The following is a 19,401-nucleotide window of genomic DNA, read 5'->3' on the forward strand; positions in this document are numbered from 1 at the left end:
GTGATTAGTAGAGTTTGCGTGCTATTGTACATTTTGAAATTTCAAAAATCCTATTCTTTTTTGAGTTCTGAAATTATTACATAATCCGCCAGTAGAGAGCACTCTAAATTGAGGAATGTCATTCAACAGCCAAGTAGAAAACAGTTATCTATAAAAGAAGATGCTCTGTCACCTTAATTAACATTTCTTCAATGTATAGTTCAGTTGTTAAATTGATTAGAAGTGAAAGGCTTATAAATATTTGTTTTATTTTCTGAATTTATTGGTATTGCGTGTGAGTATACTGCAAGCTGTTTTAAAATAATTTATTTGCAGGAAGGTTTCCAAATGAAGACATAGTTTAATTAAAAAATATCCATGGAAAAATATTTGCCACAAAAATGAAGACAGTCAGGCATGGTAGAGTTATTTCATGAACTGTAGACGTGGTTTAGTTTTCATGAATTAGTGGAATGAAAATGGTTTTTCATGAAAATGGTTATAATTTAAAGAGAATGCAGACCTCACTAATTCTTATAAACAAAACTTGAAAACCTTGTGGAATTGGCGCTTTCTACTAGAATTTTTGGATAAATCTTTGAAAATGATGGAAGAACATTTAACCCAAATCCCATTTCTTCTTCCAATTCTGATACAAGATCTGGTTTCCCAAGTGAATATGGCCCAACCATTCTTGAAGAACATTTCAGCTTGGATTAAAATTTTATATTATATATCAATGTCATTAAAGTAAAAATATCATACTATTTTAAAAAGCAGATTAGGCAGAATAGTTTATTGGTTGGTCTGAAGAAAGCTTGAGATCTGATTTATAGATTGTACAGTATTAAGCTGGTATTGACTCTTTGTGAGCACATTGACCTTCTCCAGAATGATCTATCCTTCAGATACTTGCCCCTATTACAAAAAGTAATGGAGTCCATCTACCTTGCTGTTAATTGTTTTTCCCCCCCTTTCCTTCCATATTTCCCACCATTATGGACTTCTCATGGGAGATGGTCTTCACAGAATATGTCCAGAATATAATAATTTGACCTTAGTTATTTGTGCTCCAGTAAGAATTCTGGATTGATTTTTTAAATGTGCATTAGTTAACTTTTGGGGCTATTTATGGGGTTCTTTCCAATATCAAAATTCAAAAACATCAATATTCTATCTATCCTGCTTCTTCAAAGTCCAGCTTTCACATTCATATAGTGTCATAGAGAAAACCATTGCCTGAATGATTTTTTGCCTTTGTAGGTATAGTTAGGTCATGGCACCTGAATAATTTTTCCCAGGCCTTCATTGCTACCTTACTAAATGCTAGTATATGGTCTTGCCTTTGGAAGTAAAGAGACACTGAAGCATATTGGTGCTACTTCAGGTAAATCTTCTGCTTTCAGAATGGGGAAACTCTCTCTCTGCCTTCTCCTCTCTCCAATAATCACAAGCAAATGGAACTCTGAAGAACACCTGGATCAGATCTCCTTTCTTCCCATTTTCTTCTTCTTTTGGGGGAGGAAAACAAGCAAGACGAACAGGGATGCTGGGAATCAGCCAACTGACAGTCATCTATTCCAAATAAAACTGCTGCCTAAGATTTGGGGGAAGCCAGACAGAATCCTTGGCTTGGGATCATACTGGCAAGTTATCATGATGGGAATGTAACCAAATGAAATACTGAATGCACTGGATTAGAAATAGTATCCTGCATGACGCAAACAGTTCATTATATCCAGAGCTATAGATTCTAGGCTTGAGAGACAGAATTTGCTATAGGGAAATTGGAGGGATATACTGCACAGATGGACACAAATAAATAATTAATCCATTGGTTGATTACTTCCATTTCCTACAATGAACAGGAGCCAATCTGGAATGTTGGAAAATAATAACTTTGACTTTTTAGGGATAAATTAATCAACTGTACAGGGAACTTACTCTCCCAATTTATGGGCTTTGATCCAGAATGTCCTTTGCACGAATGGACATTCTTTCTTTCTATGCATATGGTGTCTCAAATTTCTACAAGTATTATATCTAGTACCATTCCTGGAAGGAATTAAGGAATTAAGGGGATGCAGCAGGAGGGAGATGGAAGAAGCTCCACTGGGTCAATAGAAATCTAATGCACTTTTCCAAGTCATAGTTGCCAGGATTGGTACAATTAGAATCAATAAGGGATATTTCATTCCATGTTTAAAATACAATGGTGGATGTATTGCGATTACTTGGTAATGAAGCCTCTGAGAATCAGGTACTTATGCACTGGAAAAACACACTAATATTTGTGGATGATTATTTCAACTGTCAGTTGAATGTTAGCTCAAACAGATCTGATAATCATTTTAAAGGTAGTCAGTGGTAGTGGTTAAGGCACCAGACTAAAAACCAGAAAACCGTAAGCTCTGGTCTTACTTTAACTCAAAGCCTGCTGAGTACCCATAAGCAATGGTGCAATTCAGCTGGTGTAACAACTGGTTCGATGAGCGCGTGCTTCGTGCGCGTGCACAGCATTTAGAAAAGATAATTTTTAGCTATAATATTTACCTTCTGCTGCATTCCTGATGAGTAAAACAGCTGATGCACAGCAAACCGCTCTGCCACATGAATCAGCTGTGCTCAAAAACAAGGAAATAAAGCACAGGAAAAGGGCAGGGGCAGGTGGGCAGGGCCAAATGATCACTGGAACTACCAGTTCGCCCAAATTCATTTGAACCGGTAGAATCTTACCCCTGCACATAAGCCAGTCACTCTCTCAGGACTAGGAAGCAGGCAATGGCAAATCACTTCTGAAATCTTGCTAATAAAATTGCAGGGTCTTATCAAGACAATCACCAAGAATCTACACTGATTCAAGATCAAGGCACAGAAAGAAAGAAAGAAAGAAAGAAAGAAAGAAAGAAAGAAAGAAAGAAAGAAAGAAAGAAAGAAAGAAAGAAAGAAAGAAAGAAAGAAAGAAAGAAAGAAAGAAAGACCCAAAACAAAATACTTTAGAGAAAACAAGGAAGCTCAGAAAGTAGTAAAGAATAAATCTGTCAGTTTTAATTTCTTCTATATTCAAAATTTCAAATATTCACTTTCTTTTTCCTCTATACATGTGGGTACTGGGCATTTTGATCAGCAAAGAAACAAGTTGAATAATCTAAGCCAAATCTACCAAAAGAAGAACAAAAGCAGAAGAAAGAATAGATAGTAACACAGAAATGATAGAGCTATAAAAAACTTGGGAAGGGCATCTTCTCCAAGAAAGTGTTTTGTCTGTTGGTTTATTTGTCAAATTTATATGGCCACCCATTTTAACCAAACAACTTGGGGCAGCTAACAGTAACATAGATGTTATATAATATAACTCAAAAAATTACCAAGAAACCTCATTGTTTGTTTTATAAAAGACATAGATGAGACATTATTAAAGTGTTTCTAACAGTGTAATGGCAGAACATTTATACCAAGCTGTACAACACTTTGACCTCAATATCTAAGGAAGAAAGCCCTTCCAAGAAGCCAGGAGGACTAGATTCATCTTAGGAACAATGTTGTTCCACAGAGCGGACACCCTCACAGAGAAGGCATATCTTCTAGGTCCCATCAGTTAACATTGCTTCCCAGAAGGAACCCATAGCATACCCACCCTGCTGCACTTGGTAGGATGACCAAAAACCAGTAGAGATAGGTGGTCTCTCAAATAGCCATCCCCACATCATGTAGGCCCTTAAAGATAAAAAAAAAAACAAGCACCATCAGTTCTGACATCTGATAAGGAGAAAGTTTGGAAGAGGAGAGGATGAAATGAACATGGATGGATAAAATGGAAGGAGGGAGGAAGATTTCTTTTGATTCTGATCTATCTCTTCTTGACAGATTTTAAGAAGAAAGGGACAGAAAGGGAAGATAGCAAGAATGAAGCTCTCTTCTTAGTGCTGATAAGATTCTTCTGACAGATTAAGGACAATGGAATCGGATTTTTTTGTAATGGAGAAATTGCTTTGATGGCAGAAACATTTCCAGAGAATATTAATTAGCCAGAATAAATTCTAAAGCATTTGTAAATGACAGCAGTTTAAACAGGATAACTATTATGTAAAAGCTTAAACAGAAGACCACACAGGATATTCCAGGAAACAGTACGGCAGATAAAATGTGAACACTGAAATTCAATTGAGTTTTAGTTTATTTAAACTTGCAATCAGTTCAAACAATATTAATGCCATTAAAGACAAAGTTTTTCTACAGCTTCTTATGTCATATATGCACACAGTCCAGTATATAAACTACAGAAATACCATTCCACTAACCTCATCACTAAACAGCAGTTAAAACAAATAGGAGAAACCATCTTTCTTCCAGCCCTTTAGGAAAGTTTAAAAATCTCTGAAAACAAATTCAATACAAATTAAGTACACCTAAGCCCAGTGGTTAGCATGGTCTCATGCAAGATGTAGTTACTGTGTATTTATTAAAATGTGGCCTTTTCACAGTGTGGGGTTGCCCCTAAAGAAGTAGGTCCATGACTCTTCATGCAGGGCTTACAGAAGCTGTAATCAGGGAAACTTTGCCCAGCTATGGCCAGATCCAATCTTACTCAGAGTTTTAGGACTTTGGATTGATAAACCATGCCCTCATCATCACCCATCTGGACTACACAATACCTTTTGAAGACCACTCAGAAGCTTCAGTTGATCCAAAGTACAGAAGCCCAGTTGGTAGAGGGTACTTACTGACATGAATGAATTATCGCTGTGCTTTGGGGCCTGCCCTGGACCCTTATTAATCTCTAAATACAATTCAAAATGCTGATTTTGACTTTAAAAACCCTATACGCCAATGGTTCTTAAACTGCTTGACCCAATAATCCATTTTCCAGTCCCAAATAATGTCAATAGTCTCACAAAAAACCTTTCTGGATATTCAACTCAAAAACAAGCAATTACGAATTGCTCTATTATACCCAGGATATTCCCAAAACATATCCTTAGGGATAACAACCCCCAGTGAAGAACCACAACAGATGCTTTGGCATTGGGAGTACTTGCAGGACCATCTTCTCTGACCAATTTCAATATGCTCAACTCAAGATGGCCTAGGAGAACCTACTTTTGGTTACCATTAGGTGCCCAAGGTTGTAGGGTTCTGCTGCTTCTGCTGCTGCTGTACAATTTGAAATACTTCCATCCAGAAGTTTGATCACCCCCCCAAAATTATTCTATTATTTTCTATAATTAATTTAAATAATGAAACTATTTTGTAACTATTTCAGGGAATTGAAATGACATTATCAGTTATAATATGATTGATTAGTTTTGCATAATTAAGCTTAACTAATGGATGTTTATTCATAATAAGGACATTTTTAATAATTTTAATTAATTAATGTAAACTATCAAGAGTCTCCTTTAATTACAGAGGATACAAGTAAAATGAATGAATAAATGAATGAATGAATGAATATTTAACTATGCACACTCATTTTAAGCCTCATATGCATGGAAAGGCACTTTTATTAAAAGATCCTTCATTTTTCTGTGCTCTTAGATACTGGTTACTTCTTGCCATATTGTGGACCATATCTAATACAAAGCATAGTAACATTTTACTAAATTACTTTTGTTTAGTCCTAGGAAGTGGGCCTTCAAATTTGGAAGCAGGCCATTTATCAGAAAGCTGATAGCCTGTCTTCTAGCAATGATTACATTCTCATACAGTAAAGATTTATTACTTCATTGTTTACTTATTCATCTAGTAAGATTTATTATCACATGACAATCTGCAGATTAAGCCATTGCGGTTCATTCTACAGGATAATAAAATATTATCACTCAAAGTTATAGTTTTGCAGACAAAAAACAATATTCACAAATATTTCTAGAGATATAATCTTAATAACAAATGCATACATTAAGCTAGAATTAAGAAAACTTAATTAAAATGCCGCAGAATTAAAATGCTGCTTCTGCAAAGAAGCTGAAAAAACATCTAATTAGCTCTGCAAAATAGATCACAGAGACTAACTACAAGCCACAGCATGACAAAGTACAGTAGCAACAATGGTGCACCAGAATATCTGCGGGGGAGGGACCCTTTAGCCTGCAAGCAAAAATTGGTGAAACCACATAACAGACAAAGTAGTATAAAGTGAAAAGGCTACAGCAGTATGGGACTTTAGAATTCGAACAGACAAGAACCTGCCACACAACACCCCGAAATATAACAATTGTCGATATGAAAGGGGAAAAAAAAGTCTAGCTAGTTGGATGTTGCAGTATTTGGAGACAGCAAAATAGAAGAGAAAGAACTGGAGAAAACCACAAAGTACAAGGATCTGCAAATAAGAGTAGAAGGTTTGAGGCAAAAGAAAGCAAAGATAGTATCAATAATAATGAGTGTTTGGGGTATAATTCCAAAACATCTGGAGCAGCACTTGAACATCATTGGCATTAACAAAATCACCATCAGTCAACTGCAAAAGGGAGCCTTACTTGGAACAGGTTATGTCCTGCAACAATACTTTTAACACCATCAAACAACAACATCTCCCCTTTTCAGGTCCTTTATTGTTATTTATTTTATATATTTTATTTATTTTATCAAGCAATTATAAGATAACAGGTATAAGTATAAACATAGTTATGGATACATGAAATGGATACATATAAGAAAAATAAAAAAGAAACAATAAAAAAGAAACAATAGGACAGGGATGGTAGGCATGTTGTTGCGCTTGTGCACACTCCCAACAGACCTCTTAGGAAAGGAGTGAGGTCAATAGTAGACAGTCTAAGGTTAAAGTTTTTGGGGTTTGGGAAGAAACCACAGAGTCAGGTAGAGTATTCCAGACATTTACTACTTTGTTGCTGAAGTCGTATTTCCTACAATCAAGTTTGGTGCGGTTAACCTTGAGTTTGTATCTATTGTGTGCTCTTGTATTGTTATGGTTGAAACTGAAGTATTCATTGACAGGTAGGACATTGCAATGTATAATTTTATATACTATACTTAGATCGGACGGAAGGCGGTGTAGTTCTAGGTTTTCTAGGTCTAGAATTTCAAGTCTGGTGGCATAAGATATTCTGCAACAAGTAGAGGAGTGGAGAACTCTTCTTGTGAAATATTTCTGGACTTTCTCAACTGTGTTAATATCAGAAACGTAATGCGGGTTCCGGACTGATGAGATGTATTCAAGTATTGGTCTAGCAAATGTTTTGTATGCTCTCATTAGTAGTGTGATATTACCAGAGAAAAAGCTAAGTAGGATTAGATTAACAACTCTTAATGCCTTTTTGGCTATGTAGTTACAATGGGCTCTAGCACTTAGATCATTAGCGATGAGAACTCCAAGGTCCTTGACAGAGTTTGGATCATCAACAAGGTCTTGACTATTCAGCTTGTATTTTATTTTCTGGTTTTTTTTTGCCAATACGTAAGACAGAGCATTTATTTGTTGAGATTTGAAGTTGTCATTTGTTTGACCATTCTGATACATAGTCGAGGTCTTTTTGAAGGGTAGCAGTATTGTCTGTGGTGTTGAATACCTTTACATCGTCAGCACAGAGAACACAGTTGCTCTTAATATGATCACAGAGGTCATTTATGTAGAGTATGAAGAGAGTTGGTCCTAGAACACTGCGTTGGGGACACCACTGTTGACAGGTACAGAATTTGATAGGACACTCCCAATTTTGACCATTTGTTGTCTGTTTGACAGGAATGCTTCTATCCAGTTATGCAGCTGTCTAGAGATACCATAAGATTTTAGTTTTAGGAGTAGTTTGTCCTGTACCACTGAATCAAAGGCTTTACAGAAGTCTATGTAGATCGCGTCTATTGCTTTGCCCTGATCAAGTTGCGTAGTCCATATGTTTTTGCAGTGTAAGAGTTGCAGATTACAGGATAGTTTTTTTTCTGAAACCAAATTGTTTATTAGAGAGTAGGTTGTTTGTCTCTAAGTGGAGGATAATGGATTGGTTAATAATTGATTCCATGACTTTACAGGTGACGCAGCATAAGGAGATTGGTCTGTAATTTTCAACTAGGCTGGGGTTTCCCTTTTTGAAGATGTGGATGACTGTGGCTTGTAACCATAATAATATTGTTCCATGTTTCAGGAAAATAGAGTAACATATTATATATTATAATAAAAACTAACAAGAAACCAAAGCTTGGGGGCTTTGACAGAATTCCATTCACCCACTTTTGCCAGGCAGCTATGTGAGACCCTAGAACAGCATACTGTATGTTACATCTCTTCTCCACAAGCTGCATTGGTTGCCACTTGCCAGGTTCCTTTTTGGTCCAATTGGTGCTGTTTTTGACCTTTTAAGCCCTTCATCAGACAAGGCTGGGTTATTTGAGAGATCACTTTCTTCCAATTATAACTGTCATCCAGTGAAGTCCAGCAGAAGAGATACGCTGCCAGTCCTGTCTGTGAAACAATTTCATCTGGTGGGACACCATCCCCATCTTACATACACATACACCCTGTGTGAAATTGGCTCTATCCTTGACATCCTTCCAGAAATCATGGCTGTGTCATCAGGCCTCAGGATCTCAAGGAAATGGTGATTTCATGAGATGACTACATTGTTTTTAGAATCAATTCTCTCCATTATCTGTTATTAATAATATTGTTAAAGTCTTTTAATTACAGGTTTTTAAACATTTGGATTTTATGACTGCTTTTATTTTAAGCCCCATAGTCACTTTATTGTGAGATGAGAGTCTACATAAGTAAGATAGATGACAGACAGATAGATGATAGATGTATAAATTAGAGATTCACCCAGGCTTTTGTGGCCCTTGATATATTTATATTTTTGAAAAAGTAGTTATCACTTATACAAATAGTGAATGTTGCAATGAAGACAAGAACTCTGCATTTTGAAAAGGACTAGGAAGAACTATATCACATCTCATACAAGCACAGTATTTTGGATTGCTTGGAGTGCTTGGATTGTATGAAATCTGAAGCATTTTGTCCTAATAATTTTCAGAGCGTGCACAGCTCTCAGTGGTGTATTAACCATGAAGCAGACTAAGTACGTGCTTAGGGCATCAGGCCCAAAGGGAGCACCACAAAACTTTTATGTAGCCTAAGCTTGGCTTCGTTTGTACAAAGGAGGGGGACACCAAGATTTGTCAGTGCTTAGGGAACAAGTGGGCATTAATCCACCACTGACAGCTATAACAGCCTCTGTCATGATATGCTTTTCCAGTGAGCAAACTGCTGAGGCTAAAAAAACAAATTGCATATCAAATTATATACAAGACCCAGTTTATACACCCACACCACACTCAAACACACCTACATCCTAAACTTTATCATATAAACACATCCTAGAATAAATGATTTTGAAGCTGGAATATAGTCTTTAGTTATACCCATTGAACAAATAGAACATTTCTCGTGAACATTAAAATTTAAGGTGTGGCAACCGTTATCAAGAAAATTCAAGAAATTTTTTTTCATGATGTGATAGATGAACCCACTTTCTTGTTTGAATTTGCAATGTGGGGAAAAACTGTAGTAAATTGAGACGCATTTTTGGGAAATGCTTGCATTTAATAGGTTCCACTTGTTTTCTGGCTATAATCAAGTGTGGTTCCTTCTAGTTATTTAAGGAAGGACATTGTAATTCAGCTGCATGTAATTCTTGAGTGAAATCTCTACACAAGTGCAGTTTACAGCAACTAATATATCCAGAGGAAAATTAATATAAGCCTTGATGAACCTAACAGATTTAATATCTTTGTGAGAAACAAAATGCACTTAAACCAAGAATGATCTATTAGTAGTACAAAGTGCTTAGCATGCTATTGTATATAAAAAAGGGTATAAAACTCTTAAGGAAAATTCAAGAAAAGAATTGATTGCATTCTGTTTTGAGTGAAAGTGATCAGATTACACATATACAATATTTTAGTTACTTGGAGATTATATGAATTCCTTGAGAATTTAAACATGAAATAATCAGACATATAATGTATCAAGTGCAATAATATTTCTATTGTGCATTTTTATTAATGGTTTATCGTAGCACATTTTGTGGAAAATATGATGATACTATCATTTTTAGACCTTAATGTAAGTTATCTTTGATGGAGATCTCTTTTAAGGAATTATGACTATGGGCTAAGAACACAGTAGAATATAAAAGCCTTTTAAAAATAGAAAATAGTGCATACCTCATCAATTTGTCCAACAGCTCCAAAAATCTTTGCCATTTGCCCTATCAAATTAGGAAAAGTCTCCCCAGTTTCTTTCAGTACAGGCAGTAAATTGGCCAACAGTTCTGGTTCATAATCTGATATTTCTATGAATATGTCTAGAATGATGTCATTATAAAGAGGGTCTCTTAGATGATCAACTAGAGAAGAAATACATTCTTTGAGAACCTAAAAGAAAGGTGAAATATTAATTCCAGTCTGCTTTTTGTAAAAAAAAAAATCCATCTGCTTGAAATTCTTAAATAAGTCAATTCAACTTCAATTATTTTCAACATATGCTGACAGGATACTGCTAGAAGTTATACATTATTTGATTTAGCATTTCTTACTAAGGAAATTCTTAAAAAACTTCTACAGTATTTACAAGATTCTCCGCTTAGACCAGTGGTGGAATTCATTTTTTTTTACTACCAGTTCTGTGGACATGGTTTGTTGGGCGTAGCTGGGAAAGGGTACTGTAAAGTCTCCAGTCAGAAGTGGTATTTCCCGGTTCTCCAAACCACTCAAAATTTCCACTACCGGTTCTCCTGAACTGGTCAGAACCTGATGAACACCACCTCTGGCTTAGACTAATATTTTTTATTTATCTTTTTAAAAATTTCAGTTAAAGTGTCTGATGATAGATTATTGTGAAAAGGCAACAGAAATTCCCATTAGCCTCCCTATACAGCAGGGGTGTCAAACTAGCGGCCTGTGGGCCAGATGTGTCCAGATGCCTGTCCCAGCTCCATGAAGGGGAGAATGTTTAAATACATCATGGGATGGCAACGTGATGCTTCGAGTTTGACACCTGTGATATACAGGTAGTAGTCCTTGACTTAAAACAGTTAGTGACCATTTGATGTTACAACAGCACTGACAAAAGTCACTTATGACCATTCACACTTAACAACTGTTGCAGCATCCCCATAGTCACATGATCAAAATTCAGGCCTTTGGCAATTGACTCACATTTAGGACCATGGCAATGTCCTGGGGTCATGTGCAGAAGTGGTATTCAGCAGGTTCTGACCAGTTCTGGAGAACTGGTAGCGGAAATTTTGAGTAGTTCAGAGAACCGGCAAATACCACCCCTGACTGGCCCCACCCCCATCTATTCTCTGCCTCCTGAGTCCCAGCTGATGGGGTGAGTCTTCTTTTGTTGCCCTGCACAGGAGAATGGATCTGGAAAGCAGGTTAGTGGGGTAGGGAGGTAATGGGATTTTGCAGTATCCTTCCCCCAGGAGTGGGGAGGGAATGGAGCTTTTACAGTAACTTTCCCCTGCCACAGCCACCAAGCCATGCCCACCAAACTACCCCACAGCCACCAGCCACGCCCACAGAACTGGAAGTAAAAAATATTTGAATCCCACCACTGGTCATGTGATCACCTTTTGTGAACTGCTGGCAAGCAAAGTCAATTTGGAAACCAGATTTAACAATCATGTTATTAACTTAAGAACTTTAGAGAGTACTTAACGACTGTGGCAAGAAAAGTTGTAAAAGGGGGCAAAATTCACTTAACAAACTTAAGAACATAAATTTTGGGCTCAATTATGGTAGTAAGTTGAGGACTACCTGTATTGTACTGGAAAGTTACATATTTACAGCAGTTAGGATTTAGGTCATTGACAGTCTGATAATTTGTAATCACATCCCTGTAAATTAATTGAAATCAATCAAATCTAGGCTCATTGTTGCAATGCAGGAAAAAGGTGGTAATAGAGTCATGGGTATGATTTATGGAACTATGCTGAAAATCTATTGTGTGAATTCCCCATGTACTGGTTTTGCAATATCATGACTAAAACCTGAAATTATAATCTGCATGAGTCTGCAAAAAATTATCTGAACATGGTAGGAAACCAAGTTAATGAACATGCTTTACAAAAATCTAAATGTACAGGCTTAAATTTTCCACAAGACACAAACAATTTAAAAGAAAATACTGAATATCACAATAATAGTTTTGCTTGTAATTAGGACCAATTACATATGCATCACTAGACAGTGACATGTATTTATTCCATGTATAGTGTGATATGCCTAAATCAAGAAATCCATACGCACCACCCAGAATGAAAAATAAGATATTTAAGACAGAATTACGTTCATTTATACAAAACAGAAAAAGTAGACTCTTTAACCCATTATCTGACTCTGAAGCTTATTTTATCTTAATTTATAGTATATTATCTACCTAAACAATTATGGAAGATTTCAATTTATATTTTTCCCTTACAAGAAAGTCTAAATGCTCTTATTTTCCTTTATGGCCCAGTTTATAGATCATAAGGAATACAAATAAGTGTATCTTCATAAACTAAATTTATAGCAAGGCATTCTTTGGAAATGCTGCTCTTGCTCTGCCCTTATGATGGATTCTAAGACAATTTTTTTAAAAAATATTGTCTATTTTGAGACACTTGACAGTAGCATGCAAAATATTTATTCCAGCTGAGTTTCTGACATTAAAAAGTGAAGCCTGCTTTGAGTTCTCCATTACTTCCTGTACACATCCATGTAGTTGTCTCAATTATAATTAGAACTGTTTTGTTGGTGATTTGTTCTGAGCAATTTTCCAACTTCCCAATCTGGTCTGGAAATTTCCTGTTCAAAATGTAGCCAACCCAATCTTGCTTAGCTGCTGGTTGGCCAGATATATAGGACATTTTTTCCTATAGATTGCATTCTTTCTTGTGAGCAAGTGGCATTTGAACATCATATTCAATGGGCCTCTAGCTTGACCTGCATAATTTGTCCTATACTGATTCTCACTAATAGAAGGAAGGAAGGACTGCTGGCCTTATTTCGTTTAATGGCTTTCCTACCATAAACTAGAAATCAGATAGGTTTCCTAGATCAAACTGGTATTCAGGAGATTAAACTACTTCTGTTCATAACTTCATCAATCAACTACTTCTGTTCATAACTTCATCAATAACCAAATAACATTTTGGCTAGACTAAATCTATATATATCACACTTTGAATCCAGATTTTTGCCCTCTTAAGGCATTGAAAGCAGTATATATTGATATTATTTATTAATTACATTTTTATGCTGCTTATCTCCCCTGTAAAGCGACTCTGAGCTGTTTACAGAGTGTATTATTTGATTTCATGCTGTTCGCTGCTCTGTAATATAAGCTTCTGCTGAAAGGCAATAAGTTATATTAAGTCTGCTCAATTAGGTTTATGGATGACCAGATCTGACCCTTTCTCTCTTTTAAGGTCTTGAAATGCCAGGTCACAATTTGCAAAGGAAGTCTCAAAGACCCCCCAGTATCTTTAACAGAAGAATGGGTTATGCTGAAAGTTAAAGTATATGGCCTATACTTTAAACAAAGGCTAAAATGGGTTCTGTCAGAGTGGAATTATGGAAGAAATTATAGCCCCTCCATTGCTATATATTTTGTAAAAGTTCCTTTAACTGTAACGTATAAATTCCTAGGGCTCTTTTTTATTGTTTTCAAAGACTACTGAAATGTATATATCCTATAATCTGGTACTATTGTATTTTATAAGGTCTAATGTGAGGTAGCACAAACATTCTGCCTACACAACAGAACTGGCTGTACATGAAATGTTTGTACTATGTTATTCTTTTCTGCTTTTTTCTAAAATTACTTAATCATAAAACATCTTTATCTTTGTAAAGATACATATTGGGGGTTGTGGACAATGATGTCAGATCATTAGCCCAGGACTTATCTGAACCAGTCTAACTTTAAGAACCAAAGAAATACACCATTACAGGACATGATTCAACATAAGGGATGTGCTAACGTTGGAAGAACAATGTGCTCTTGTGATGCTTGTGAGATTACTTGCATTATTAGACTTGGAAATTCAGGGGTTAGAATAATCCTTATTTTGCAAGCTTTGGAGCCCTTCCCTGCTTACAGGCCAGGGAAATTCAGTGGCAAAGTGTCAATTACCATTGCAGCAATTTGCACTTATTTATGCAAGAGTTATAATAGGTTTATTAAGCCAAATGTATTGGGAAACCTCTTATCTTTGTGCAGTGAATATTATTTGAGGACAGGGTCATTCCGTTTTAACACTTTATTGTATACAATATTTTGAATGGAGAAACTATTTTTATATTTGTCAGAAAACTTGCATTAGTTTTGACTCAATAGCGTTAAGCTCATAGACCATATTCCTTTGAAATATTCTTAATTTTTAATATTAAAAAAATATATTTTGCTTTCTGATTGGAAGGCTTCTGGTTTTCTAATCCTGCAGGGCTATCAGTAGGCAGTGTTTTCATCACTTGATTATTCTCAGATGAATGAAACATTTTTTGCTTGAGATGACATTCGTTTTTCTTACTCAATACACTCTTACTATATGAATGTGGAGAGGACAGTCAAAACTGTACTTCCTATGTCCAATCCCTAATCCAATAAAAAAATGGAAATTCGTGAATGTACAAATGTACAAGCATTAGTCTTTTTTTCCACACCAGTTTCAAAAAAGCTAAGAGAGTTCAATATAGCATACATTAATGGAAGAATGATGATTGAAATAAAGGATAGGCCTTGATCTCCCATAAATTTATAGCATGTCATTGTGGTTAGGAATGATTCAACTTTTACTGGACATGGCATAATAAGTATTTTGCTGATGAACAATGAGTCAGAGTGTGTGATCGGATGCACCATAATCTTTTATGTATTATTATATTATTATTAGTTGCAAAATTGAAATTTTGCATTTAGGGTGTCCAATCTAAAACAAACTACATGAAAACGAGGCAGGATTATATCTGATTAGTACCTGGATGTGGAACCACTCCCAAAAATTTAAGATCTAAATATTAGATTGGGAAATGAAAGTTTTTTTGTTGAAATCATTAAAACAAGAAATTCGCTGGCTTCTATAGGTGGCTTTTAGACTTTGCAATACTGGAAATTGAAGCTTTGTCTTTCCCCATTTTGGCCCATTCCCAAAAATACCAATGTTAAATTAAGACACCTGATTAGAGATTAATAAGTGCAGCAATGAATAAAATCATTAAATAATAAATGCATAGTGAATTATTCACTAAACTAAAGTGAAACCCAAAGAGAGGATCCTCTATACTCCTGAGCACGGCTTAGGAATTCTGGGAGTTGGAGTCCACAGGTCATAAAGGGGGAATAGTTTCCCATCCCTGCTCTACATCAAGACAGATTCAGCCAACTGATTCAGCCTGTGCTGAACTTTCCTCTTTGGGGAGCTGATGTCTAACTGATTTTCAAACTCAGCAAATCTTAATGCAAAGTTCATTATTCTTGAAAAGTTATAGGTAGGAATTTTGGATCCTGGCCTAGTGAGAAGTTTAATTGTTCTGGGATGTATCAAAATTACAGGCTCCTTTGACTCAGAGTACTGCATCCAGTTTTGTTCACCACATTATAAAAAAGATGTTGAGACTCTAGAAAAAGTACAGATGATTAGGGGACTGGAAGCTAAAACATACAATGAACCGTTGCAGGAACTGGGCTTGGCTAGTCTAGTAAAGAGAAGGACCAGGGGAGACATGATAGCAGTCTTCCAATATTTGAGGGGCTGCCACAGAGAGGAGGGGGTCAAGCTATTTTCTAAAGCACCTGTAGGCCAGACAAGGAATAATGGATGGAAACTGAACAAGGAGAGATTTAACCTGGAAATAAGGAGAAACTTTCTGACAGTGAGAACAATCAACCAATGGAACAGCTCGCTTTCAGAAATTGTGGGAGCACCATCAGTTGAGACTTTCAAGAAGAGATTGGACTGCCATTTGTCAGAAATGGTATAGGGTCTCCCTCTTGGGTGGGGGGTTGGACTAGATGACCTACAAGGTCCCTTCCAACTCTGATTATCTGTTAGACTTAAGAGCCACATGTTTTGAGTTGATCAAATATGAAATGAACAAAAAATTACCTTGGGCTGTTTTTTCTTTGCAACAGTTAGCAAAAGTTGTAGAAGATGTTGCTGTTCAGATGGTTCCAGATGAGGCATCAGTCCTACCAATACTCTCAGGTGGTTGCTTAAAGGTTCTTGCTGCTTTTCATACAAAGAAGGCAATACACGGAGCAATGTAGAATTCCCTGTGAAGAATATGGGAACAAAGAGCTTATTCTATTTTCTCTGTCAACAAGGCTTTAATTCTGAATGGTCTCAAGCTGAAAAGATAAAGCAAAACAGAATCAAGATTTTATTACCCATGGTTTCTGGGAATGATGTCTGTGGGAACTGAATGTTTGCACCAAAACATATGGCAGAACAAGAGAAAAACAGAAATCAAATATTATTTAATATGGAATGTGACTAAGTAAGGCAATATGGCTTTGTATATAAACCAAAATTATTTTTTAAATGTTATTTAAATTGAGTATTAAGCAATATGGTTATACTAACTGTTAAATAACTATTTTAAAAACCCATTATAACTTACCTATTCTCTATCCCACTTCAGTTGCAATTTAAGTAGTCTATGTTACACTTAAGCAAGCTATGCTAAAGAGAAATCTGGAAGCAATATTTTATAACTATGCATTTAACACAAAGATACACTGAGAACAGCATAGGATACAATTGCTCAGATGCTGATAAAGTATGGGGGTGGGAGGTGGAGAGAATAAACAAGGCAAAATAGTTTTACAATTTTGGAAGAATGTTTGATAAAGTGTATTCACAAGCTGAAATGAAGCCAAATTCACAGAGAAATCTGTAACATGAAACATCATACAAGCCAGCTCTGGAATGACTGAAGTTCCATGCTGACAACATATGGAAAACATCTGCCTATCATGATATGACATGGTTTCATTCTCTAAATCTTCAAAACATACTGAAACTCTCTGTGGGCTTACTTTCTAGCAAAAAATATTCATGTTGGACTTCTGTACTTTCTATTATTTTAAACCAGGTACTCATCGACTATAGGATAGTAAAACTTCAGTCTTTTAAATAGAAACATCAGTTGTTACTGCACTTTCCCTCCTAAATTCCTGGAATGCCTCTTTCATCCCCCCCCCATATGCACACACACACACACACACATGCACACACATATTTACACCCACAAATATATATTTATACATACATACTATATCAGCATCTTGTAATAAATTTAGTTAATTCTAATGGCATCACTTTCTAATTAGCACTCCTGTCTGAGAATCATGCAGATACAACAGTTTCTCATCAAACAGATATGAACTAACAATACTTATTCACCATGTCTTTGACATAAAATACTTGTTACTTTAATCTTGGTCTTAAAAATGACCAAGTGGAATTCAAACCTGTCAGTAGATTCATTCACAGTTTTCCATTTATTTATTGTTGGGATCCCAAAATCTATTTCAAAAGAGAGATTTGTCCCTCACTGTCTTATCTTTATCTTAAGCTGCTTTTGCAATTATAAGCTGTAAAATAAGTTTGAAGGAGGTCGTCAACATTCAGAAGCATAATATTTCCTTCTTCTGGTATGAAAAGAGTCCTACTGGAAAAGGAGTATGGATTCTATATCATTCAGTAATGTTTCTTTTTAAGTTTATGCTGGTTCACAAATACTGACAGTACACATTGATCAAACTATGTCAGTTAAATATGACATAAGGACAGCAGAATGATATGCAAGAATTAATATGTCTCTGAATACTGATTGCTGGCAGAGTTGTAGAATGAATAATGGATAAGGGCATTATTTTCATGGCTTCATGATTTTCTTGGAACTATAGGGACAGATCCCAGTGGAAAACAGATGTTGGATTAAATGGGTCTTTGGTCTGATTCAGCAGGCTTTCCTTTATGATTATCATTCCTTATGATTGGTATTGAGATGCCTGTAACTTACATTATATTGCCATTATTTTAACACACTGTAATATTTTCTGTTTTGCATCACTTTAAAAATATTTACATATTTATTTGTAGATGCTTCAGATGGCCTGATGCAAAAGAGCCTGCTCAAGACTATATATAAAATATCAATAGTAATAATATATTCAGTGCAACGAACACATAACTAATAAAAGCCAGAAATAGCAAAAGTAAAACCAAATCCAAGCATTAAAGTAAACCATACAAACTAAAACAATTTTCTTTAAACAATTCTATAAAAATATACATTCTAAACCCACATCCTTTTCTTCCACATGCTTCTCTGCAATGACCTGGCATGATATCATCTAAGTATTTAGTCTAAGAATGTCTTGAGTCAGCAGAAGACGAGGCTGGATTGCCTCATATGCCTAAACAGGTATTTTCTGTATTAGAACAAGTCAGCTACACTGACCTTAGGCCAGATACAGAATTCTACTGATGAAGTTAAGATGAAGCTTCCAGACACATGGCAGAATTAAACACGCCTGTAGGTTAAGCTCTGAATAGAAGAATTTGGCTGCCAGGCCTTTAATAGATACATTCCTGCTGTAAATCTCCAGATAAGAAATCTTTTAAGTCAGACTAGAAAGGAACATACCAGAGATTAAGCTTTGACATTAAGCTTTGACATTAGCCTCCAGATTGCTTTTAAATTAATGATGCTTTTCATTCCTACTTCTAATAGAAAAGCAAAACCTGGAGTATCCAATCTTACAATGTCTACAGCATGTAAGCAGATGTCCACTCCTAGAACAAGAGATGCCTTTTTGTATGAAACTTCGGAAACAATTGGGTCCTTATGAATTAAAAGGTATGAAGTAAAAGTTGGCTAATGAATTATTCCAGAGGGAATTTTTTGGTGAAATGAGTTATGAATGAGGCACCCTCAGTCTGCTGGTTGAAGCTGGGTAGTTTCTATTGATGTTAGCATATAAAAGGTACTTTCATACAACCAAATTTTGCCATCTTGTTTATCCAGCACACCAACAGCATTGGTTTCAAATTCACACTTTGTATATTTTGGCACAATGATAATCAATTACTGGCTGGCAGGTCAACTTAGATATATTTTTGTAAAGTTGTCACATGTACAGTATTATTGATTTGTGAAAACATAAGACTAAAACTGGAAGGAACTTTATTTTGTAACATAAAATATGGGCTAAACCTTTTCAGGGAAGTGTTTAAACTTTTGAAATCATATTTTATTCTTTGGAATATGGTCAACTACTAGTCATGTGCTGTGTGATGCTAGCTTAAGAATACAAATGAGCAACATTTTGAATGATGAATCAAAACCAAAACAGAAATTGCATTAATCATGCCAATGTGTTTAACATGTGCAAATTCTCTT

General features: G+C 35.7%; 1 protein-coding gene across 1 annotated transcript in view; it reads right to left on the minus strand.

Moving 5' to 3' along the window:
* Positions 1-19,401, minus strand: part of VEPH1 (ventricular zone expressed PH domain containing 1) — a 112,280-nt gene that overhangs the window by 62,210 nt on the left and 30,669 nt on the right. The window contains exons 4-5 of the mRNA XM_026705860.2: positions 16,098-16,264; positions 10,165-10,374 (exon numbers count right to left, since the gene is read on the minus strand). Coding sequence (XP_026561645.2) covers positions 10,165-10,374; positions 16,098-16,264 — 377 coding nt within the window. The remainder of the gene's footprint in view (positions 1-10,164; positions 10,375-16,097; positions 16,265-19,401) is intronic.

This window comes from Pseudonaja textilis, chromosome 4 (assembly GCF_049901715.1).
Source record: "Pseudonaja textilis isolate UNSWEBS1 chromosome 4, rPseTex1.2, whole genome shotgun sequence".
NCBI lineage: Eukaryota > Metazoa > Chordata > Lepidosauria > Squamata > Elapidae > Pseudonaja > Pseudonaja textilis.